Genomic DNA, 23,084 nt, shown 5'->3' on the forward strand with positions numbered 1-23,084 from the left:
AGTCGACGCTCATGGGCCGTTTGCTCTATGAACTGGGGAGAGTTGACGAAAAGACCCGTGTTGCTAATGAGAGAGGCAGCAGTAAAGCTGGAAAGAGCAGCTTCAGCTGGGCATGGGAGTTAGACGGAACCATCGAAGAACGAGAGAGGTCTGCATTTTCCTGTTATTTCAATTGCGCGTACCAACTGATCAACAGAGGAATCACGATGGACATTGCTTTACAATCTTTGTCAACCCCTCAACGACAAGTCACCATTCTAGATGCCCCTGGACACAAGGACTTCATCCCAAACATGATTTCTGGAGCTGCACAAGCTGATTGCGCGCTACTTGTAGTTGATGCTATCACTGGAGAGTTCGAGGCAGGTTTCGACCGCGGTGGTCAGACTCGTGAACATCTGCTGCTAGTTCGGAGCCTCGGTGTATCTCAAGTTATTGTGGCAGTCAACAAATTAGATCAGGTTAGTTCAGGGTCTCATAATTCTGCGTCTTTATCATCGCCGACATGGTTGTAGGTCAATTGGGATCCGAGTCGATTTGAAGAAATATGTGGGTTGTTACGTGCCTTCCTTGTCCAGTCTGGGTTTCCCTCTTCGAAAACGAGCTTTGTCCCAGTAAGTGCCATGCTCGGCGTTAACCTTGTCAACAACGCCGATGCTTCGGTACTGTCTAAATGGTACAAAGGCCCTACACTGGTTGACTTGCTTGGTGAGCTATTTTGCACTGTACCTGCATTGATGTGCTCAATCACATCCAGATAAACTGGAGCCCCCCACTCGAGAAATTGCTTCCCCATTAAGATTGCCGATATCCAATGTCTTCAAGGGACAAAATTCCGGAACGGGTGTAACTGGTCGTATATGCGGTGGCGTTGTGCAAGTCGGAGAACGCCTTCGAGTACTTCCGGGAGATGAATCTGCAATAGTTCGACGTGGGTTCCTATGCTTATCAGTGCTGTTGTGTGGATGCTGACTGATGTTCAGTCATCGACGTGGAGGAACAGAGCGTGCCTTGGGCAGCAGCTGGAACCAATGCAACTCTGTACCTGACCTCCATCGACCCTATCCATCTGAGCATCGGAAGCGTCCTTTGCCCGCCATCGGATATTGTGCCATTGGCTACAGTCTTCACAGCTCGAATCATAGTATTCGACATCCAGCTCCCAATCACTACTGGTACATCAGTACGTCGTCTAAACCCCCTCTATTGCGTCTCATAACCCTGGGGTTAGATCGAGCTGTTCCATCACTCACGAGATGTACCTGCCACGATATCAAAGTTGATAGCTACCTTAGACAGAGCTTCTGGGGTAGTGACGAAGAAGAATCCTCGGTGCGCTTCGTTCCTCTTTTGTCTTACCAGGATTGTGTCTGATCTCACACTCAAGGGTACTGTCCAGGGGTACTTCTGCTGAGGTGGAGATTAGCCTGCGTGTCGGGACCTTATCAGGTCCTACACTCAGTACTCGCCCTATTCCATTGGAGCCATTCTCTGCGAATAAAGATATGGGAAGAATTCTCGTTCGACGAGGAGGTGAGACGATAAGCGCAGGTAAGCCATTGACCATCGGAGCCGTCGAGGTTCTCATCGCTTTGCCAGGTATTGTTTTGGACATTATCTCTTGAATTGCAGACAGTATCACAATAGAAATGCATATATAACACCAATACTATGTACAACAGCCACATCCCTACAGAATTCTCATTAGTACAAGGAAAGAGGTATCGTTTGCGTAATGCTGAAAGAAATCAGAAGTCGTCTGCGTCGTAAGAGGCTGTGGAAGCGCGAGGAATGTGCCAAGAGCTATCAACAAGCGAAGACGATCAAGATGGGGTAAAAGTAACTACTACTTCTTCGTCTTCTCCTTACGGGAAAGGAACTCTCTCAATTTGGCGAAGAGTGACCGCCGCTTCTTTCTGGTGCTGGCGGTGTTGAACTTGGATGACGATGTTACAGTGGGGTCGGTGGTAGCAGGAGCCGGGAATGAAACTTCCTTTGAATCTTTGGGATCATCGTTTGTTGAGGGCATTAACGAGCTGGTAACTTCGGGGGTATCTTGAGGCTCGGGCGCTGGCAAAGATGGCTCTTTGTTGGGCACGACAGGCGCAGCATCGACAGCGAATGCATCGCTTGTTTGAGCGGAATCTGGATTGACGTCAATCTCAAATGTTGTGGAAGGGGCAGCCGCGTCTAAAGGGAGCGCGACTGCATCCACGAGTAAATCTCCATTCTTCTCTTCTGCTGCCTGTGCTTCCGAATTCTCTCCCTCCGTAGGTTTGCTGTCCTGCGCTCCAGCTTGAGGTTCCTGCGTGACGGGAGGTAGTGATTTGGACAAAACTATGGGAGAATGCGTCGACGGAATAGAAATTGTTGCATCCAATGAATCAGAGGCCAAAGGATCACCTGCATCAATCTCCCGGTCTGGTGATGCAGATTCGTTCAACGTGTGATCGTTGACAGGTAAGATAAGGATAGGGACGACGGGAGCGATTTGCGGCGCGGCCTCAGTGATGTCAGGGGAGGGAGCTCCCTGAGCGCTCTCCGGTAGTGCCTCGGCAATGATCGGCTCGATGGCCGAAGTGGTTGATAGTTGTTCGGTTGTACCCTACACAGTGAAAGGAACAGAGGTCAGCGTTGAAAACAAATTCTATGCTGGTGCAGTTACCGAAACGTTGACGTTGTCCGTCGAAACACGGGGCGTGGTTGAAAACATGTAGCTGATGCCCGAGGAAACATATTCTAGTGCGCTAGTAACTTCTTCTGAAACGTGCGATGCCGCACTCGTCGCAGTATCCACGATTGTATGGAAAGTGTCAACCTCACCGCTCAATGCGGGAGTTTCAGCTGATTCGACGATAATGTTGGGAACGTGATTTGAAACGACTTCCTTGTTAGAAACGCCTACATCATCGACAGCGCTTGTGACATTAGTGGAATCAGATTCAGTGATTCCATCTTGTTGATCCGCTGCCAACGCGTTCTGCGGGGAGGACTCGCTAGACAGTAACGACTCTTCAGGCAATGTGGTAGTTGAAATCATGGAGTCGGTGGGGCCTTGGGGAACAGTGGTTGATGGGTGTTCCATTATAGGAATGGGTTTAGAGGGCGCGATAAGAACATTATTAAGGTTCCCGGCACCATCGAACTCTGTTGGGCGGTCATTGCGGATGACCCATTTTCCGTCCACAATGAACTTATATGGAACTTTCTCATTCCAAGGAACCCTGACATTGCCTACGAAACCAGAAGCGCCCTTGGGCAGATGCATGGTGCAGGACCACTACCAGGGTAAGAAGGTAACAAAACTGAGCCTGTGGCGGACTGTGGGTAGACTTACGTGGTCGAATGAGCCAGTTAAGATCACGTCCGAAGCATCACCGTAGGGCCTGAGAGTAGAAGGTGAGCACAAGCGCTCATCAATTTAAGGATCACATACCACGACAATTCGACTTCATGCAAGTCCATGGTGTCAGACGAAGAGTAGGAGGAGGGAGATAACAACCTGCAGAAAACCCTGCCGTAACGTCCTCATGTTGTCAATGATTTAAGCTGAGCCGTAGGGTGTCACGCTTCGTGACAAAATATAAATGTACCCATGTAACAACTTTAACTTAACGCTTGGTACAAAATGAAGAATGCGCAAACAGCCATATCTATTCACTATCAACGGCTTCCCTTCTTGTCCGCTCTCCATTCCTTGAACATTCCGTCAAGACTCTTGTATAATAGGTGGGATGGCAGACATCGAATTATCTCACTCATCTTTTCCTCTGCCTCTGCCTTTCCCTTCTCACCAGAAGCCTTCCGCGCAAAGTCCACCGACATGTGGAACAACGCTAGCACCGCCAACGATACATGCGTCTGCTGGGCACCGTGCGATGAAGACTGTGAAAGAGCAGCCAAAAGTGGGCCCGACACGCTCGGAGCTGATATTGCAGGCGTAGATTGGGAAAAGGGGGTGGCGCGCTCGCCTCTGACCAACCTGAGAAGAATCTCCATCATGTTATCTACCTCAGTCAGATGTGTCTTCACGAAGCGCTGTCGTTCTGTGGGAACACCAACAGGGGAGTTGACTGCCCACCCATCCAGCACTGTCCAGATCGTCGGAGCCTTAGAGACAAGATAGTCAGAATCGAGACTCCTGTCAAGATAGTGAGAACGAACTGGGTCAGGATCTACAACTGCGATCTTTTTTTCCCACCCATCAGCAGCATCTCCTGCTACCCAGAACATTCTTCCAAACATGCTCTTTAGCCACTCCTGGATATCGCCCGATTTAACCCACTTAGGTTCCGACAATGGGCGCTCAGTATCAAGATGAACCATTAAAGTGATCTTTGAAGGTAGCGTAGCCTTCGAGAAGGAAGGTAGGGTCTCGTCAGTGCTGGACGCTTCAGATAACGTCGGTAAAGGAGAATATGATTTTGTCGCATCAGAAAGTCCTTCGATCTATAATCGTGTTAGAGAACATGATAGTAGATAACCAAATAATCTTACCAAAACGCCCTTCAGGCCATCATCGCTACCTTTATCGAGGGATATGTGGACTTCAATTCGACCCTCAGATCTGTAAACCTTCAAGTATTCGACCACTTCTGCGTCTACGACCAAACGCCTGCTACCGGCAGCATATGATATCGACAGGCGGTTTGCAGATGGCACTCGGCCACCTTTCGAGACTACCGTACTAGCTGGAGGGTGCGACGGTTCGCCATATGTTGAACCAGAAGAGGTCGACAACAATGTATTTGAAGTAGGAGAGGCAGGGGGCTCAGGAAGGTGCTCGTGATCCGCAGGTTCGTTGGCAACTTTGGTGTGCATGACGACTTCTTCGTGCTCGACCGGAATTTCGCCGGTAAGCTCTAAGACAACTTGCTCTTCTGAGTATGTGCCAACACCCATATCCTCGTCGAGAATTGTTGACGCAAGTGACGCCTCTGCTTGAAGGGGCTTCGGGTCGGAAGTCTGCGTGTCGGATACCTGCGTATCAAGGTACCCATCATGATCAGTAGACTGTTTCTCGCTATGAGGCATATCAGACTGAACAGCAGGAGGAGAACCACGACCAGTAGAAGAACTCGTGTCAAAGGAAGAGCTCAAATAAATAGCATGAGAAGGATCAGCTAGAGTAGCCGATGCATCAAAGAGCCTATCAACATTTTCATCATCAAGAGGCTGGGTGGTTGGCGAAGCATCACCACCCTCTTCAGGTGCAGAAACCAATATGTCCACGTTCGGCTGTGTCGCAGCAGCACTACCATGGTTTACACCAAGGTCAACAGCAGCGACATCTGAGGACGCTGATGGCTTGACTCCTTCAACATCCGGGACAACATCATGATTGTCCCCGGTATGTGAGCCATCAGACTGCTCATGAACACCTCCTGAAGAGGCAATTCCGTCCATCTCAGTACTATGGGAGCCTTTAAGATATATGTTAGTGTGTACAACAGCCTTGAGCCACGAATGGACGCTCCCCCCAAGCTCGAAAGCATCCACCCAAAGCGAAAAATAAGGAAGGTTCAACTCACCATTCCCATTGAGAAAAGTATTTGTAGCAGGAACAAAATGGAGAACACTTGCAGCATGGCTCTCCTCTTCATCCATGTCATCGACGGTAGTAGCTGCGTCGGCATCGGCGCCTACATCGCCTTCATCCTCAGCGATAGCGGCCATGAGCCAATCACCTTCACTGGCAGTTTCTGCCACACTGGGCGCTGCGCTTCCGCGGCCCACTCCATCTAAGTCAACACTGGTGTTATCGTCCACCTGGCTGCTGCGAGGAGGAGGCGGTCTTTCTCGACCTTCCTCTGCATCGCCGTCATCATCCTCAAGCTTCTTGCGCTTGCCTTTACGCATGTCTGGAGGTGCAATATACGAAGCATTGTGCGGAATTGGATGCGAGTCATCAGGAGAAACAGGAGTGTGAAAATAAATGCGGATGCGAGAGGGTGGAGGCGTCGTCAACGAGGACGACTGTTCCTGATAGGAAGTATCTGGCTTCGTATCTGCCGCATCTGTCGGTGCGGGTTCTGATGTCGCGGCACCAGCATGCATGTCTTCATCCTTAACTTGCTCTTGTGAGGATTCCAAAAGAGAAGCAGCGACCTCTTTTTCTTCAGCCTTGATAGGCGATGGTAGCACTCCCCACGTCCATCCAAGTTCAGGCATCTCGAGGCCCACAATTTTAAAGTCAGTGAGCGTGCGCCGATTTTCGTCCTTCTTACCGCTGCTTGCAAATTGCGATGCATCACGGTTTCCAAAATTTGTACTACCATCCTGACGGCCTGTACGACCTGAAGTATGTCCTTGTCCTCGTCCACGGAACGCAGCATTGTTTTGATGGTGCTGATGTCCGGCATTGAACGACCCACCTCCTCTACGATTGTGAAAGTCCTTGTTAAAGCCTCCTCTCGAGCCGTGTCCACGTAGAGAATTTTGTTGAGCAGCGACGCCACCTCGTCCGCTACCATTATTCACGAACATGCCGCCACCTCTGCCGCCACGTTGGCCGGTTAACCCTCCCCGGTTTCCGCTCATAACTGCACCTCTACCTCTTCCGGAGTTCATATTGCCTCCTCTTCCACCAATGCCACCTCTGTTTCCACCTAGGGGCATCTGATTGGCGCCAGGCTGCCCTTGACCCTGACCTTGGTTCTGGGGGTAAATCCCGACATTCCCCGGCGGCGCAGGAGGTGGTTGAAACTGAGGCTGAGGAGGGGGTGGTCCAAGTTGTCGATTCTGACCGTGGTGTTGGTTCGGGCCATCAAACCGTTGACGTTTGGCAGGGGGAAGATGTTGGGGTGGGGTGTGATGAAGACCATGATTATGTCGAGGCTGCTGCTGGGGCTGTGGCTGTTGTTGAGGAAAATACTGTTGCGGAGGGGCCATTGTTTGCGTCACATGCGGGTACGCAGGCTGCTGTTGGGCTACGATTGGCTGTTGGGGTTGAGGGACATACGGTTGCTGATAGCCAACGGACGGTTGATACGGATTGTACTGTTGTTGAGGTGGAGGTGGAGGTGGTTGGACCACAGGCGGTGGTGGTTGATACTGTTGTTGAGGATGACTATGTCTCTGCTGCCAGTGCATGCCCTGACCACCATAGCCGTAATTTGCATACAAAGCACTTTGTTCAGGGGGCGGTCTTGGAGGCTGCTGAGGAGCAGACCATGCTGGAGTGTAGGCTGTAGTCGCTTGTTGCTGCTGTTGCTGCTGCTGGGCTGCCGCTACCCAATAAGCAGAATAATCTGGAGGTGCAGCAGGTGGTGGTCCTGGAGGAAGTGGTGGTTGCGGTGGGTTGTATGTCGGCTGCGGTATAAACGGATTTTTATTCATGGCAGAATCCTGAAGCTTCCGTAGTCGCCGATGAACAGCTTGTCGTCGTTGTCGTAGCTCGTATGCGTGATTACTGCAGTCGACCGTGACACTGAAAATGCAACGAACACATTCATGCTTATGTCAGCTCCCAATAGTTCGATGGGCCCTGGGGCCTGCACATCCTTACTTTATATAACCTCGGGCAAGGTACAATTAATACGGCCGTGAAAATAATGCCATAAAAATACAGGGATTGAGGTTGATATAAAATTGTCAATTACAAACTGTCCGTGTGTGTGCATGGTACTACGTCCTTTCCTGACTAGTCACCAGTAGAGGCACCTGAAGTGCCGGCGCTCGGACCACCGGTCTGGGTCGGCGGGCTTAAGCGCAGCTGATTGAGTTTATCGTGACGATCACGCTGCAAATATTTAACGGATTTGTGCATATTCTGAATATAGCCCACCTACATCATGATCATTCTTATCCTTGGTGACCTGATCGACGTGTGTTCGCGCAGTCGATAAGTCTTGTTTGTGTTTCTCTAGCTGCTGTTGCTGGGTCTAGGAAATTTAAGCGTCGAGAAGAGGTGGAGAAAGGCTACGCACGTGAAGGCTTGCCTGCGCATTGTGAAGGTCTGCGACAGCTACATCATGTTTGTGGGTGATATCATGGAGGGAATTAATGGTCCCCAGCTCCAGCTTTTCCAGTTTCCTGACAGATTTCTCTGCTTTGCCTACAGACTAAACAATGTCAGGAGTGATCTAGAATCCAGGAAATAACGCCTTACCTTGGAAGCCTTGGCTTCTGATTTCTCGTGCTTGTGCATGTCTTTGAAGGCTGACTGTATATTCTTTTCCTCAGATTTAGCCTCCATTGAAAGTTCCTTCTCGAGCTTCTTCATAGACTCCGCATCTGCGGAAAGTTCTGTAGGTGCGGACATGTTTGTTCGAGAGGAAAGTTTGAGGAAAGTCGTTAAGAAACAAACGCAATTACCATCCAGGTATTACCTTATTAGGATGACAGTCCTGGATCACGGGTTGAGACGATGACGCCAGCGCTCGTTCATTATGACGTCGAGTGAAAAGGGACTCTCAGAGGGGCTTTTCTACGGGCCCGTCTGGGGCTTCGGCAGCAGGATTCGGGCGGAGTTCAAAGCATTGCTGGATACCATCGCGCCGCCACCACGAATGCCTTCCCGCCCGCCACCAGCTGTTGGAATGCTGAATTCGTCCTCTGCTCAAAATGAACATTATCAATACAGTGGTGGTAAGATATCTAAACAGACACAGCTTTGAGCTTAAACAATTCATCCTTGTCTTGATGTATCCGGTGTCTGTGAGTCGGTATCACTACAGTCCGTCACTGCTGTCGAGGACTTAGATGAGGACTGGATGAGATGAACACAGGGCCGTCCATCCAACCATAGGAACAACATCGGAGTCGTTCTTAAGTACACTTTGAGCAGCGTAGGAAGCATGTAGTATATTTCCATGAGTTCTGGAGAGTGTGAGATCTGAGGCACTCACGATGTCCATGACGCAGGCTTGTGCACTGGACTAGGCCCGTCAGCCGTTGGCGCGTGCATCGGGCAACGTCTAAACCCCCCCTGCAGTCCTGCCGAAGCCCCAGACTTGGCTCTAGAGTCTACGTAGACTCGGAGTAGATTCTACTGCTATAAGTCTCATCCGTATTTGATATTCCCTTAGCATGTGGTGTGATAAGTATGAATCAAATGCAAAGCTATACCACCTAGTAAGCGGTCATCACATGTCCGTTATGATGCATGCCTCAACAGCTGAGCGCTGATGGTCAAATGCAGTTTCATGATATTGACGACCTGGGGCTGGTCTGGGCTGATGAGCTGACTGTGATACCGGATGACAAGAGCTGACCTTAGGAGACACATATGTCAATTTGATTTTTCACATGGCAACTGTCCGTGACAACAAAAATCTCGAGAAATCATCATCGCAGGGAACGATTTGGAGTCCTTTTCATCTTACGGCTATCTTGCTCCACACGTTCTGTTCGCTTCCCTGGAGTAGGTGGAACACATTAATACAAGTCAGGTGGGCCAAATTAACACTTGCACTCCTCATCACGTTGTGCTCACCTGTTTCTCCCAGAGTCCCTGGTCAAGCAAGCTTGTTCACTGATTCTAGGATCAGTGCGCAGCTAGGAAGAGCAATATATCTGTCGGTAATTGCAGCCGACTGCCCTGTGACGTGAAGCAGGCTGCTAATACATATGGAGCACGATGAAAGACAGACTCCGTCCCCCCCCTTCATTTGCGCCTCACGATCCGCTATTCGCCTCTGACGACATCAGCGAGGAAAACCATTTTGTGAACTCTACACCCTCGTCTCTTTTCCAACCTGATTCAAGCACCACCCAGCTGGTGCTGGACCGCTATCCATCACAAGAATCATTTGCAGACCGTTCCCAGGTCAATTTGATGAGCAACTACGAAACAAATATTGAGAGGTCACCACAATGCAGCGAACAGGAAAGCGGTTCACATCCATCTCAAGCCAGCATTACGCAGACAGGGACTCAGAAGCCATCTGTCCACTATCGCGAGGATGTAATTTCACCATCCGCTACTGGAAGTTACTTCGGATTTCCTAAATCAGACTCGCGTCAGTCTTCGGATGATGAAGATGAGGAAGACGAGTTCGACTGGAGCGGCGACGAGGATCTCAATGATGAAGAAGCCAAGTTCGAAAAGAAAATGGGTGTAAAAATCAAGTCTCGCGGCTGGGGCATTATTAGGTAGGTTTGCCAAGGACGTACTATACCTTTTCCGACCAACACGAACATTACAGGCTAGTTACTCTGCTCTTCTCCTCACTCGTCGGGTCCACCTTCCTTGCGGCAGTCCTAATAACTCCCGCACTCCTTATCCATTTCTTTTGGTACAAGCCACACCCAACGGACTACAGGCATTTTGTCGACATCAATGTCGAAGCTTGGCTCTTCTGGGCAGCAGCTAATGTCGTCATTTCTTGGGGTCTCGCAATGATCATCGACATTATACCTGCCATCATACTTATGGTGATTGCAGTCACATGGGGCCATGTCTCAGAGAGCGTTAGAACGAATCTCGAGTTGTATGCCTCGACCAAAGATACTATCAAACCCCTCTTCTATGCAGCGTGCGCCTGGCTCAGCTGGATCATTCTCTTCCAGAATATCTTCAAGTTGAATGACTCGTCCAATGCCCAGAATTATGCACCCTATACGGACCGTGTGAGCATCATTCCGTCACTCTTCATGTTCTGAAGCTCATTGAAACACCAGGTCGCTCAAGTAATTGAGTTCCTGTTCTTTTTTACCCTGGTGGTATCCATTCAAAGGATACTCTCTCATGCTATTGGTGCGGTCACTTGATCCGTGCCGAATCATAAGTCTCATTGCTTCCAGCGTTTGCATTCCATAGGACTGCGTATAAGGAACGTCTGGATGGAGTTAAGAAAGCCCTTCGAGTGATAGAAGCTCTTCGCAACTACAAGCCAAAATCATCGGCCCGTCACAAGTCCAATAGCTCCCATCCGATGCTTGCGACCTTCACTGGGCTTAATCCGTTCAGCGACAAAGAACATTACAATACTCTCAGTAGCAGACTGCGCTCAGAGAGCTCCGCACCAAGTGAAGGTGACGAAGCGGATGTAGAGGACGGAGCAAAGCAAAAGAAGAACAAGGGAAAAGGGAAACATCAGCAGCGCAAGTCGACCATCATTGCAGCCTCGGAAGATCTTGAGTCTTCAAGTACTACGCCAGAACAATCTGCTTCCATCGCCACAACACCAGCTCCTCACCCCTCAGTCGACAATAATATGACTCACAAATATCCTCCTACCCCTTCCGGCCCGCGTTCTGTTGACCCACACACCGAAGATCCTACCATTGTCGTTCAAGCAGCGAAGGCGCTTAAGACTGCTGTACTACACGATGCCCGGAATGTCAAGGGCGCCACTGATGAGCTTGAAGCGTTAGTTCTCAGCGCGAGCTCAACACACGAAGCAAAGGTAGGAGGATTTAGAACCGCGTTGTGTGTACGCTAAAATCAACTTGAACCCAGCGTCTTGCCAGGGCGATATACAGGACTTTCAGAGACCGCCGGCGTACCTACCTCACACCCGAAGACTTCTACCCCGCATTTGCTACGCAGAATGAAGCTAAAGATGCTTTCCGGGTTTTCGACGTAGACGACAATGGTGACATATCGCGGGCTGAGATCAAGTCATCACTGCTTCGTGTGTACAAGGAACGTCGGTTCCTGTGGCGTAGTATGCATGATGTTGGCGCTGCGCTCAAGACTCTCGATCAAATTTTATTACTCTTCGCTCTCGGCATCTTGTTCTTCGTCTCTTTAAGCATTTTCGGTGTCAATGTGGCGCAGTCCTTGACGAGTGTATATTCCCTCGGTCTCGCAGCCAGTTTCGTCTTCAAGAACTCTGCGAGCAATGTCTTCGATGCAATCATGTTCTTGTTTGTAACTCAGTGAGTCGCGTGACTGTATGCGCTTGAGTATCATGATGACCCCTCTCATTTATAGTCCCTTTGATACTGGTGATCGATGCTTCATCGATAGTAAGCCACTGAATCATGGGCTGGGCGTTGCTAATGAAGTCTTCTCTTTCATTTTAGACGAGAATCTAGTTGTGAAGAGGATGGACTTGTTTGCGGTATACCCATTTACCTGGAATGGATGTACAGTTCTCATGATACTTTCTTTATCAGACAGTCTTTGCTCGATCAGACGGTACCGAAACATATTACTTCAACAGTCAGCTATTCACGAAGTTCATGTACGTATCCGAGCATTCCTTGTGCATTACATGATATCTGACAATACCTACAGTACGAACGTCCGCCGTAGTGATGTACGAGCCTCTTGCACCTTCTTTGAATGTCTTGTACTGATTACCCTGGCAGAAAATGGCAGAGTCTTGTACCATCCAAGTTGCTTGGCGTACGCCACAAGAAAAGCTAGACGCGCTTGAGGCAAAGCTGAATACGTGGCTTTCTACTGAGGAGAACAGGTGGTTCCAGCCGACTACCTCGGTTGTATTGCAAAATATTAGTTACCAACGCTATCTTGAGTGTACTGTTGGTATCTCGCACAACTCGTATGTTTGTTTTTCGTATAGGAAAGAGGAACAAAAGCTGATCGTGTTTTTTTTCAGAACATGGCAGTAAGTTGTGGAGAATCTGAGTTGAGTGTAATTTGTTGATGACTTCTTGCAGAGACTGGGGCCTCCGGAATACGCGCAGAACCGCATTCCATGCAGCAGTTCAATATTACTGCCGAGAGCTAGGGATCACCGCATATGAGGCACCTATGCCTATCGCATATGCAGACGCTAACACGCGACAATATAATGTTCCCCAAGAAGCAGTACTACCCAATATCTTTTCAGATGTTCAGTCTCCTGACAACCGACATTCCCCTCATGGAAGTCGAAAGAGCTTCCTTGGTTTCACACCTCCGCGGGATCAAGGTACTCATTTGACACGCGCACACACCCGTGTGCGCAAAGGCAAGAGTCGCAAAGCAGCTGTGTGGGGAGTGGGTGCAGACGGTGGTGGAAATGGTTGAACTTTATCTTTTCTAATTCTTGATCGCGTAAAGTGGTTTGTTTGGATACTTAAGTAAGCATATCCCCGACCTGTAGAGCGACTCTCAAGTTCAAGGGGTGTGTCTCTAAACCGGATTGTCCGTGCTGGTGGTGTAATTGAGATCTAGAACGTTTCCTCCTGTTTCGTGACTTTCATGCTGACATAATGATGTTGTCTATTGTCAACAGTCCACCAAGATGGTGCAAGTTTGATACTTTCCAATAGGAGTCGCTCAATGGTTTATCTTCATTGATCCTAGTGAATTGGTTACGACAGATTAGAATGGGTGGTGCAGACTCGAAACCTGCCAACAACAGCTTTTTCAAGTTTCTCTGTGAGCATGACATCCACTCACCACACCTCCTTATAAGTCACTTGTTTATGTTTGTACATGCCTCAGTAGATCTTCTTATAACACTGAGGTATGTTTCGTGTTTCTTGTGTACACTGACTCTTATCTCACTTTACTCTGTTTCTAGACTCTTCCTTTAGTCCAACTTTCATTAGAGTATAAATCAGTACTGTCAACTGGTGATAGGTATATTTCAAGTTGAATAATACAGTTGCAAAAAAAACACAAATTACATGATAAGATCTAGAAGTTGAAGAGACAATTCCCTTCCCATGGGTTGTTCTTAAAGAATGAAGAGGCTTAGACTAAAGAAAGACTGTGTATCATTAGGTACATGTGAGTAGACATGAATTAAGCATGCTTGCCTCAGTCTTAGTTGGGAAGACTGAAGGGCAAATTATAATGCAAAGAGACTATTAAGATGAGTTGAGACAGAATGGAAAGACAATGTGTAGGATGAGTGATAGTGTATATAAAATAAACAACATACTGGGAATATGTTATGATAGTTGTCAATGCTGGGATTGAGCACAAAAGACCCAGAGGCCTGTAATGGAGATGTGGAGACAGGTTCCAAAGAGGTCAGCCTCCACAGGTGCCTCTGGCTCAGCAACATTATAAATTGAAAGAACTAAAGAAGTCACTAGTGTATTCATCATCACTTGCAGTCAGGTCAACTATAATGGCCAATTTAGATATGTCTTTAGAGTCTGATGCAGGCAGAATCTTATTATCAGTTTCTGTTGATACTAATTACAAAAGTTTGACATGAGCCTCACTTGCAATTAATCGAGTTTTAAATATTTTAAACAAGTTGAATCCACAGTCATGCTCGGCTCAGGCTGAGTTCTGGTACTTTGCGCATGCACATCACCTCTGACATATGCTCACTCTCTTGAGTCTCCTATAAACACTGCATATAGCTCAGACAATCTGAGTTTCGATGTTCGTCTTTGCTATCTCTCAGTGTTTGAGCACTCCTGCCCACACACTCCCTGTGCCAGTTTGTTTTAGCTATTTATTGAAATCTCATTTCAACTCATTTTCCATTGTTCCTCCATGTCAACCAGTCAAGATGCCTCTTCCAGTACTGCACAAACTTCGCTTAGGGGACCCGCCATATCAGGGTCTTCAACCCAAACCAACGCTGGAGGACCGTCTCTACCCCAATTGGACTTGGCGGAGAAATGTATCAACTTCATCGAAGATTATAAACATGGCATCATCTCAAAACATGAGGCATATGTCTCTATCACAAAGGCTGTCACAACAGGAACCTGCGAGGCGTCCAATCAAGCCAAATCTTTCATTACGGCTCCGTACTTCGACATGCTTGAGGAATGGACCAGAGGACTTGAAAGAGCCACAGCCTGACAGGTCAGCATGAAACAGATACCGCGTGCCGCACAGAAGATAGAGAAAGTGTCGCTCCTAGAGAGATTGAACATCAGCGAGAACCAAGTTTTGAGCATGATGAACCCACTCAGAAACATGTCAAGCTCGACCTCGACTGTCTTGATCGAGCCGAACGGTCAAGTACAGCAGATCAGCTCTCTGCAAATCTCACGTGAACTAATGATGTCCTCCTCAACTGGTCGCAAGACCCCAAAGAAGTCAAACAATGTCTCATGTATAACCAATGCAGCCCAGAATTTCACGAAGCTGGATGGGCTGAGATCGTCGCGGGAAAGTGTGTCAACCTCAACGCAGTTCATTCAATCATCTCTTCCTCGTGCACCATTGACAAATGTACTGAAACCATCGGGAACCTTGAAATCAAGTATTCAGGGACCTCAGAAGTGGCAACAAAGAAGATCACAACTGCAACACAGTGGTCAGCAGCCTGGAATAGAGCCGCTAGAGCCATCAAGTTCGCGTTCCCTCATCAAGAGGATGAGCTCGCCGCTTATGGTGAATACATTAACAACAGATTTGACCTGCACCACGAGAGATCCCATGAGAGGGTTATCAGATATGACAAGGCCACCAGAAACAGAGCAGCAAACTCACGCAGGATTGAACTCAGTAACTTCCCAGCCTTCGCGGACATCTATGAGTCCCATTTCCAGACTGACAGAAGACACTGTGAGGACGATGAAAAGGCATCTAAGCCCGGTGCTCCTGCACGGGACAAGACTACTTTCAGCTGACGCGAACCTTGTCGCAAATGGAACAGCGGAGAATGTTCTCCCAGCTCCAACACCTGTCGCTATGCACATGTCTGCTCACACAAGCAAGATGGTAGGATATGCACACGATGACACACAGAACCAAAGCACTTCGAGGAATCAAAGTCCAAGTCCAGTTGAACGGCCTCTCAAGCGCCCGTGTCATATACGAGGACTTATTTGGTCACTGGCAGATGCCTCTTTCAGTCCAACTGCTTGTTCTTCAGAATACACTGAGCCTGTCCCTTCTCCTCCATTAAACAAAATCTCTGACAGTGATGCTGCTCGTACTGTTGCTTGGAGACCAGACTTGTTTCGTATTGTTACTCCGATCAATGTTGATCGTTTTGAAAAGCTTCTTGAAGATCACCCTAATCAACCTTTCATCAAATCAGTTTGTCGAGCTTTGCGTCAGGGTTTTTGGCCATGGGCTGACACTTCTGACCACTCATATCCTTCTATCAATGACAATTCCTCACACACTTGCTCCAAGACTGACGAGCAGTCTAAATTCATTGAGGATCAGTTACGTGAAGAGATACGTTTAGGCTGAGTGTCTGAAAGCTTCGGCATGAATCTCTACCCAGGGATGTACAGTGTCCCCATGCACACTGTGCCTAAACCGAATTCAGACAAGCTATGCTTAGTCATTGATCATACTGCGGGTGACTACTCTCTTAACTCCATGATTGACAGAGATGACATCAAGGGGATGAAACTTGATGGTTTGCACTCACTTGGAGCTTCTCTTCTTCGTTTCTGGGAACAGCATCCTAATGTTGAGTTGGTATTGTTCAAGTCTGACATGTCCCAGGCTTTCTGTTGATTGCCTATGCATCCGTTATGGCAGGTCAAGCAGATTTTAATGGTCCATGGCCAGCGGCACGTGGATCACAACAACAATTTCGGTGGCAGAGGTTCACTGAAAATATGGATCTCATTCATGTCTCTTGTAGCGTGGATTGCAATTCATTGTATTCTCATCAACACCCTTAAGACGTACATGGACGACTCTTTCTCTTTTGAGATCGCGAGGCGAGTCCTATATTACCCTCCATATGACTGCTATTTTCCTGCAAAGCAGACTCACCTTCTACTGCTCTGGGATGAGCTGCATCTTCTGCACAAGTGTCCGAAACAAGTCTTTGGATTGCCGTTGACTGTCATCGGTTTCGAAGTTGATCCGAACTCGATGCAGGTTTCACTGCCTTTGGAGAAGAAAGCAGCACAGTGGTGGAACTACGTTGTTTTATTGCCAAAAATCGCCGATGGTCTCTTAGGGAGTTTCAACGTTTAGTGGGTTGGTGTGAATGGTCTTTCAACATGTTCCCTCTCCTTAAACCTGGTCTGTCGGAGCTCTACGACAAGATCAGAGGAAAAGTGCAGCCTTTGGCGATGATTCATGTCAACAATGCCCTATTACGCGAGCTTCACTGGCTCGCTGACCACATTGAAGCTTCTGATGGTTTGTATTTCGACCCGATCCGGGATGATGTTGTTGTCGCTTATACTGATGCTTCCGATGTTGGGATTGGTTTGTGGTTTCCTGACAACAAATTCACATGCCAGTGTCATTTGCCATCTGATGGGCCTCATGATACTATTTTCTTTCACAAGGCCCTGGCGGTGTGCTCAGCCATCCATGCTTTGACTAATATGGATGAGGCACCCTCTAAAATGCTCATCTACACTGATAATTCGAACATTGTCGCTATGTTTGACTCTCTCCGTGCAAAACCCATCTATAACTCTATCCTGCTCTCTGCTGTCGACATTCTCATCAAGTATAACGTGGATCTCCGTGTGGAGCACATTCCCGGACAACATAATGTCATCGCGGACGCACTCTCTCGGTTCAACAATGAATGTGTCAAAGACCTCGTGCCGGATGTGCAAATATTTGATTTTCAACCCCCTTGGGATGTGTTGGGGGCTACGAAAAAATGATGCCTTATGGCACACGGTCTAAGCAACCCCTTCGGGAGGCTTGGACTCTTGAACGCTTGCAACTCGAGCATTCTATAGCTTTGGGCTTTGCTATTGAATTCACAACAGCCTCCACATATGACTCACACCTCAATTCTTATCTGAACTTCTGTCGACTCCACAATCACACAACAGAACCAACTGAAGACACATTCTCGTATTTTGTCGTATGGCTCTCACATCACATTGAACCCCGGTCTGTGGACACCTACCTGTTGGGCATTGTTAGCCAGCTGGAACCACACTTTTCATGTGTATGGGATGTCCGCAGGTCCCTGCTAGTTTCTCGCACGCTCAAGGGCTGCAAGAAACATCTTTCAAAACCTATCAGTCGTAAACAGCCTTTGTTGCTTGATGACCTCAATCTCATAGCTGATGCTTTCGCTTCCTCTGAGAGCTATGATGACATCCTGTTTGTTGCTATGCTCATGACGGGATACAAGACTCTCCAGCATCTCGGTGAACTAGTGTGGCCTGATACGCTAAAGCATCAATCTTATCGCAAAGTGGCCTTGCGCCACACACTGAAAATCAATGTCGACTCTGTGTCGTATACGTTACCTTACCAAAAGAACAGCAACTTGGGAGCGGGTTGCCAGATCTTGCTGTTGGCTGAGCACGACGCAGGACTTGACCCTTTGGCACTTCTAAATCGGTATGTATCTGCTCGTCATGCCAAATTTTGCTACCATCCACAACTCTGGGTCACCTCACGGGGTACCACACCAATGCAAGCCTGGTTCATGTGCTACTTGCACCGCTTCTTTGGAACTGCTATTTTGGGACACTCAATGCGCACTGGAGGCGCTACTGCTCTGGCTGTGAACGGCATCACACCTGCGCTGATACAGGCAGCAGGACATTGGTCTTCGGATGAGTTCCAGAAATACATTCGCAAGAACCCTTTCCTGCTTCAGCTTCTCATCCACGGGTCTAGGACATGATAACTCAACAAACTTTGACAGCTCCCTCATTTTTTTCTTAAAAAAAGGATAGCCCTATAGGATTTTTGTTGAGACAAGTCTCTCCCTTTCTTGATCCGGTTGCTCTACTCATTGTTTCACAGTGTTCTCGGTGACTGGTACTGTATGATATCTTGAGTCTTGTCCTTTCATGTACGAGCTGTCAGTTTCGCTAAAGGTTCAACGATACTGAGAGGAACAAATGATGCTCCTGACTGTATCTATAAATGTTGTAAGGTCACACATTGCCTAGTCTGCTATACTTGAGACAACAAGTGCATTCGACCCTAAAGGGGAAGCGAGTGCAGCAAAGATCTAGAAGTAGGCACTGAAGGCGCTATTGGTTGGCTGATGCGAAGCGCGGGAAAGTGCAGGCGCGCGCGAGGTGCGAAGGCGCGGGAAAGCACACGTGCATATATAGAGATAAGAGATGTAAGTGCTACTTTCTAGGGAGAGATTCCAACTAAGCTGAGTTGTGTGGTATGAACATGGGGGTTTCTAAACTCCTCTCTGGTCTGTACTACTGGTGCTTATGTATGGCACCTAAGCGCTGTCATGCAGAGCCGAAGCGCTAGCAAGTAAGGTATGTAAAGATATATGTAAGTAAGGGTCCATGATAAAAATAAAGGTGGAATGATATGCAAATAAGAGAAATGGAAATATATGCACTAGAGAGCTTGGTGGACAGTGGATGGATGCTTCCGGATGGCTGGCACTATAGGGTGCTCAAGCGCGGGAAAGCGCGCGCACATATACATTGTGAAGCACGGGAAGTGTGCGCGCATGTTGCACATTGCGCGGGAAAGCTGTGCCTCATATAGGAATAGCTGCGGACAGCATGCAGAGTGATGCTACAAGTTTGTGCCATGTACTCCCTAGTGAAAACTGCCATATCACACAATGTGAGGCACGAGTCTCTACATCGTGCACTTTCACGCTGTTACAATTTATGCGGGTCCTCCGAGCATTCAGCTGGAGGCCCGGCTTGCCCTAAACCCTCGTTACGAGTGCCCATCACCAAGTGCAAGTTGATTCATCGAGTTTTAAATATTTTAAACAAGTTGAATCCATGGTCACACTTGGCTCAGGCCGAGTTCTGGTACTTTGCACACACACATCACCTCTGACGTATGCTCACTCTGTTGAGTCTCCTATAAATGCTGCATATAGCTCAGACAATCTGAGTTTCGATTGTTCATCTTCACTATCTCTCAGTGTACAAAAAAAACAATGTACTATACCTCAATTATTAGGGGAGCTCACAGTAGGTCACATTTGCTTTCACATTTGCTTTCACATTTGCTTTCATAATAAATCATTATTTTCACATATACAGCAAAATAAATAGAAACTAAATTAAATATACCATGTCTGGTGTATGGCTAGTATGTAATTTATATCCATATTAAGTTCTTGTGCAGGTTAAATCGGGGTTAAACTTGTTTAACCAAGTTGAATCAATGTGTGATGCTGGTAAGCCTCATGACTCAGTGTCATTCTTAGAGGCCTCTTTTCATCCTGGATATAAAGTGTCTAACTGACATGATCTGATTTCACATCACACACTTGTCCCTAAGCACTATCTGCTCATGCATGTCCTGCACTATCTATTTTTTGTCAAACTTTGAATTCAACACAGCTGAAATTTGGTCATACTTCCAAAACATATGTCAGATCAGAGCACCTCAAACAATAATGCCGCCAATATGTCGCAAACACAATCTTTGTTTAGGGGACCTGGAATGCGAGGGACTTCAGTTGAGTCTGACACTGATGGAGTGCATCTACCCCAACAAGATATGGCGAAGAGATGCCTTGATGTCATTGGAGATTTTAGAGCATGCAAGGGCATGAAATTTGAAGCTTCCTACGTCATCTTCACTATTATCAAAGAAAGTTTACCCCTTGGATCAGGTGAAAATCCTGCTACAGTTGCGGCTATCTACCTCGCCATACTCAATGAATGTGGGTCAGAGCAGGATCAAGCCAACTAAAGAGGAACAGGAGTCGCCAGAGAACAATGTTTGGTTGAACCAACATCAAACTTGCAGTTCAAAGAGGAGTCTCCAGAGACTAGGAGTTAGCATGTTAGCGCCGAGCCAGGAGAACCTGCTTGCAAGTAAGCAAAGCTTGACTTTACCTGTCTTGAACTTAAGCCATTGGTTCTCGAAGAACCTGCCAAGCCCTTATCACCCAATCTTAAACTCACTATCTGGATCCTTCAGAACTGGGTGCAAGACCAGAAACAAGCTAAGCTCAAACTCATGTACCATGAACAGAGCCTGGAATTCCATGAATCCGACTGGGCAGACATTGTTGCAGGATGGAGCATCAACATTGATGCTATCCACATGATATCACCACATCACGCGCCATCAACAAGCATAAGGAGATCATTGGAGATATTGAACTCACCTATGGAGTATCGGGGACAGCCACAAAAAAGATTACTACACAAGGGCAATGGAACATAGCATGGAATAGAGCAGCGCGAGCCCTCGAGTTCACTTTCCCTTTCAGACAGGCCGAACTTAATGCCTACTCCGAGCACATCAATGAACAATTTGACCAACAGTTGGAAAGTTACCATGGTCGAGTCCTCCAATATGACAAGTCAGTTAGGTTTAGAGTCAGAAATGCTCGAAGGTATGGATTGTCCGACTTTGAATGTTTCAAAGACATCTACAGCTCTCACTTCTCCACTGGTGGAAGACTGCATAATGACTCAGGAGAGTCTAGCAAGTCCATAGAGGGAGGACATGATTCTCTTGCCAAATGAGAACCATGTCGCAAATAGAGTAGTGGAGAATGCTCATGCAGTGCAGCCACTTGCTGCTATGCCCATATCTGCAACGTTGAACAGGACAGCTGGTTATGTGGACACTGTCATGTCAAATCAAAGCATAATGAGGACAGCAAGCCCAAATCAGCGTGAAGGGTATCTCAAATGTCCACGGTATCATCAAGGTTTGATTTGGTCCCTAATGGACATCTCGTTCAGTCCAACTGCTCGCTCTATGGAGTATGTGGATCCGGTACCAACAGCATCTTCTTATCTAGCCAATAGTGACGCAGCCCACACAGTCGCTGATCATCCAGAACTTCTCAAGATAGTGACACCAATCAATGTTAATCGGTTTCAATCCCTGTTAGTTAACCATCCTAATTAACTATTTGTTCTGTCAGTGTGTCGAGCCCTTCAAGAAGGTTTCTGGCCATGGGCCGATGCTTCTGATGAGGCCGAGTGCTCAAATGATCATGAAAAAGATATAAGACTGTAAGTATTGCTGATGTAGTAAGCTACAAGACATGTTACATACTACATATAAGTAGGATACTGCATGAGTATGGGTAACCTGTGTGGGTCATGGGTATGGGTATCACTGGGGTATGGGTTCTGGGGTTACAGTACCTGTACCCCTACCCATACCCCTGCTATGGCTTTTGATCAAAATCAGTGCCATGTAGATAAATTTCAACTACCTAAACAATTTGAAAACTATCAAACTCTAAAGAAAGTATCAAACATTAAAGACAAATATGAACATCATATGTGATACTCGCAAACCTTCATCACCTACTAGTACTGCATATCATGTAGCTCACCTTTGCAGCCACAGCCAAATAAGTTATCAAAATGACTGGGAAGGCCAAAGCTGCTCTAGAAGAGCAAACTATCAGAACTTTGTTGAAGAAGTGGAAAACCAATAGTAGTGAAGATGGTAGGAACACAAACCTGAAGAAGGCTAAAAAAACACGACTGCCTGGTAATACTTCTACCAATGGTGCAGGATCTATGAATGAAGATGAGCCAGTTAATAAAAATAGGCCTGTTGACTTCTCCTTGATACAAATATAGTAGTGAGATAGATATCACAAGATTTCTTATTGGTCCTTTGTATAATCTGAATTTATTAACTTTGGAAAGGCATTGAGACAAAGAAAGAGTTGTGGGTAAAATTATGAAGCTCTAGGGCAAAAGACTAGTTCTTGCTGATGACAATACCATTGACATCATGTGTGATCACCAGTCTCATGACCTCAAGAGTCTGGACCTCCACCAAAGTTGGTGTTTGAGAATTGCAAAGAATAGGTATCAGAAGTAAAATATATGAATGTGAGGTCTTTTTAGACTAAAAAGTAGTCAGCAGTCCCAATCAATTAAATTGTGACATTGGCAAGAGTTGAACAGAAAAGCAGCTCCCTAGCCAAGATCCCACACAGTATCGCAACAGGGACCAAGTTACCACTACACTATCCAGCTGACACTAAAGAAGGAGGTAACAAGCATATGTCATTCCAAAGGTACCAAAATTCCAAAAATGCCAATTATCAAAATTTTCACTACTGCTGGCCACTATACTATACTGGTAATGATAGACTTTAAGCATCTAGCTGGAAATTGATGTTTTATCAATGGACTTCAGACAGGATCAGATATTGATAAGGATCTTCTCACTTTTTAGGGCCATGGTGATGGTTGGAAAGTATAGTGGCCAGCAGTAGTGTGCAGTCAAATAGAGAGGTGTAAATTTACACCTGTAAATTAGCATCAATCAGCATATGAATCTCAGAAGGGCATTTTGGGGGTGCGAATTTGGGTGAATTTGGAGTTTGCCAATCAGGCATCTCCATGGTGGTGAATCTGTGAATCTCGCAAAATATCTACAC

General features: G+C 47.1%; 5 protein-coding genes across 5 annotated transcripts; 2 read left to right on the top strand and 3 right to left on the bottom strand.

Moving 5' to 3' along the window:
* Positions 1 to 11: 11 nt before the first annotated feature.
* On the top strand, positions 12 to 1,625 carry HD556DRAFT_1239436 (P-loop containing nucleoside triphosphate hydrolase protein; the record flags this gene model as incomplete). The annotated part of the gene is made up of 7 exons (XM_041298042.1): positions 12 to 148; positions 197 to 461; positions 516 to 708; positions 758 to 931; positions 984 to 1,183; positions 1,232 to 1,332; positions 1,388 to 1,625. 7 exons carry the CDS (start codon positions 12 to 14, stop codon positions 1,623 to 1,625), a joined length of 1,308 nt encoding a protein of 435 aa, XP_041159071.1.
* On the bottom strand, positions 1,589 to 2,906 carry HD556DRAFT_558556 (uncharacterized protein). The gene is made up of 3 exons (XM_041310946.1): position 2,906; positions 2,666 to 2,844; positions 1,589 to 2,605 (listed from the first exon to the last, which is right to left on the bottom strand). The coding sequence occupies exons 2-3, from the start codon at positions 2,711 to 2,713 to the stop codon at positions 1,847 to 1,849; spliced, it is 807 nt and encodes a 268-aa protein (XP_041159072.1). The 5' UTR covers positions 2,714 to 2,844; position 2,906; the 3' UTR covers positions 1,589 to 1,846.
* A 32-nt stretch (positions 2,907 to 2,938) lies between these two features.
* HD556DRAFT_1379719 (uncharacterized protein) lies at positions 2,939 to 3,280 on the bottom strand (the record flags this gene model as incomplete). Its single annotated transcript, XM_041303209.1, has 1 exon — positions 2,939 to 3,280. A coding segment is annotated over exon 1 (315 nt), but the record flags the coding sequence as incomplete, so codon positions are not given.
* A 383-nt stretch (positions 3,281 to 3,663) lies between these two features.
* On the bottom strand, positions 3,664 to 8,263 carry HD556DRAFT_1444458 (uncharacterized protein; the record flags this gene model as incomplete). Its single annotated transcript, XM_041306781.1, has 7 exons — positions 3,664 to 4,110; positions 4,165 to 4,449; positions 4,498 to 7,429; positions 7,644 to 7,741; positions 7,791 to 7,883; positions 7,929 to 8,063; positions 8,111 to 8,263. The coding sequence occupies 7 exons, from the start codon at positions 8,261 to 8,263 to the stop codon at positions 3,664 to 3,666; spliced, it is 4,143 nt and encodes a 1,380-aa protein (XP_041159074.1).
* A 1,317-nt stretch (positions 8,264 to 9,580) lies between these two features.
* On the top strand, positions 9,581 to 12,925 carry HD556DRAFT_1444459 (Mechanosensitive ion channel-domain-containing protein; the record flags this gene model as incomplete). Its single annotated transcript, XM_041306782.1, has 12 exons — positions 9,581 to 10,095; positions 10,149 to 10,572; positions 10,624 to 10,699; positions 10,747 to 11,351; positions 11,405 to 11,826; positions 11,882 to 11,916; positions 11,974 to 12,011; positions 12,067 to 12,134; positions 12,188 to 12,209; positions 12,262 to 12,455; positions 12,513 to 12,521; positions 12,574 to 12,925. The coding sequence occupies 12 exons, from the start codon at positions 9,581 to 9,583 to the stop codon at positions 12,923 to 12,925; spliced, it is 2,760 nt and encodes a 919-aa protein (XP_041159075.1).
* Positions 12,926 to 23,084: the final 10,159 nt, after the last annotated feature.

This window comes from Suillus plorans, assembly GCF_016647745.1.
Source record: "Suillus plorans strain S12 chromosome Unknown HD556scaffold_36, whole genome shotgun sequence".
Classification (NCBI taxonomy): domain Eukaryota; kingdom Fungi; phylum Basidiomycota; class Agaricomycetes; order Boletales; family Suillaceae; genus Suillus; species Suillus plorans.

Bases quoted from the DNA above. Each gene is read 5' to 3' on its own strand.
- HD556DRAFT_558556 (XM_041310946.1), bottom strand. From the start codon at position 2,713: ATGTTTTCAACCACGCCCCGTGTTTCGACGGACAACGTCAACGTTTCG. The intron at 2,606-2,665 runs GTAACTGCACCA...TTCACTGTGTAG, and splicing joins CGGACAACGTCAACGTTTCG to GGTACAACCGAACAACTATC.